Source organism: Eimeria mitis, genomic scaffold, assembly GCF_000499745.2.
Source record: "Eimeria mitis Houghton genomic scaffold, Emh_scaff934, whole genome shotgun sequence".
Lineage (NCBI taxonomy): Eukaryota > Apicomplexa > Conoidasida > Eucoccidiorida > Eimeriidae > Eimeria > Eimeria mitis.
Genome location: NW_013576883.1, coordinates 11063 through 12096, shown reverse-complemented (window position 1 = coordinate 12096; position 1034 = coordinate 11063). Strand labels below are relative to the sequence as shown.

Here is a 1034-nt window from a genome sequence, read left to right as displayed (position 1 = left end):
CCCCTCCTGCGGTGCCTAATCAGAGAGGTACCATGCCTATACCTGCTTGGATGCAGCAGCAGCAGCAGCAACAGCAGCAGCAGCAGCAGCAGGGTTTTCCCTTCAGACCACCACCACCAATGCCGCAGCAGCAGCCACCACCGCCCGGAGCGCCGATGGCTGCAGCAGGGGCCCCTATGGGTATCCCCCCTCCCCCTATGAGTCTGCAGCAACAGCAGCAGCAGCAGCAGCAGCATGGAGAGAAGAAGGAGCTGCAGCACAAGTCAGCAGCAGCATCTGTGCTCCCTCCTCCCCACCCCCCGCCTCCGCACCAGCACCAGCAGCACCAGCAGCAACAGCAGCAGCAGCAGCAGCAGCAGCGAGCAAAAGCAAAGAGCCAGGAGGAGTTGCTACAAGAGAAAGCTCGTAAGTGGCAGCAACTGACATCAAAACGATACTCTTCTCGTCAGCTTCCGGGGTGTACATACACCGAAAAAGAGCCAATGCCGCCAGAACACCTAAGAAAGCTAGTAAAGGATCATGGAGACATGAGCAGCCGAAAGTTTCGTCATGATCGTCGAGTATATCTTGGGGCTTTAAAGTTTCTTCCGCATGCAGTGTATAAACTCCTAGAGAACATGCCGATGCCGTGGGAGCAAGCTAGAAACGTGAATGTATTGTATCACTCAACAGGCGCAATAACATTTGTATGTGAAATACCTTTTGTTATAGAGCCAGTATATTTAGCTCAGTGGGGTTCTGTATGGATCCTAATGAGGAGAGAAAAAAGAGATAGAAGGCATTTCAAGCGCATGCGCTTTCCTCCTTTTGACGATGAAGAACCCCCACTAGACTATGGGGAGAATGTACTGGCTGTGGAGCCGCTAGATGCTATAAGAATGGAGCTAGATGAGGAGGAGGATGCGCCTGTAGCTGATTGGTTATATAATAGTAAACCCTTACAATATGAATCCTCATATGTTAAGGGCCCAAGCTATAGACGATGGAGGCTTGAGGTGCAGCAGCTAGCTGTGCTGCAACGGCTAGCTCATCAG

The 1034-nt window shown here is 52.0% G+C and overlaps 1 protein-coding gene across 1 annotated transcript in view; it reads left to right on the top strand.

The window, feature by feature from the left end:
• EMH_0025670 (pre-mRNA splicing factor prp8, putative) overlaps positions 1-1034 on the top strand; it is a gene marked incomplete at both ends in the record, with an annotated part of 6308 nt that overhangs the window by 805 nt on the left and 4469 nt on the right. The window contains one exon of the mRNA XM_013502476.1: positions 3-405. Within this exon, the coding sequence (XP_013357930.1) occupies positions 3-405 (403 nt within the window). The remainder of the gene's footprint in view (positions 1-2; positions 406-1034) is intronic.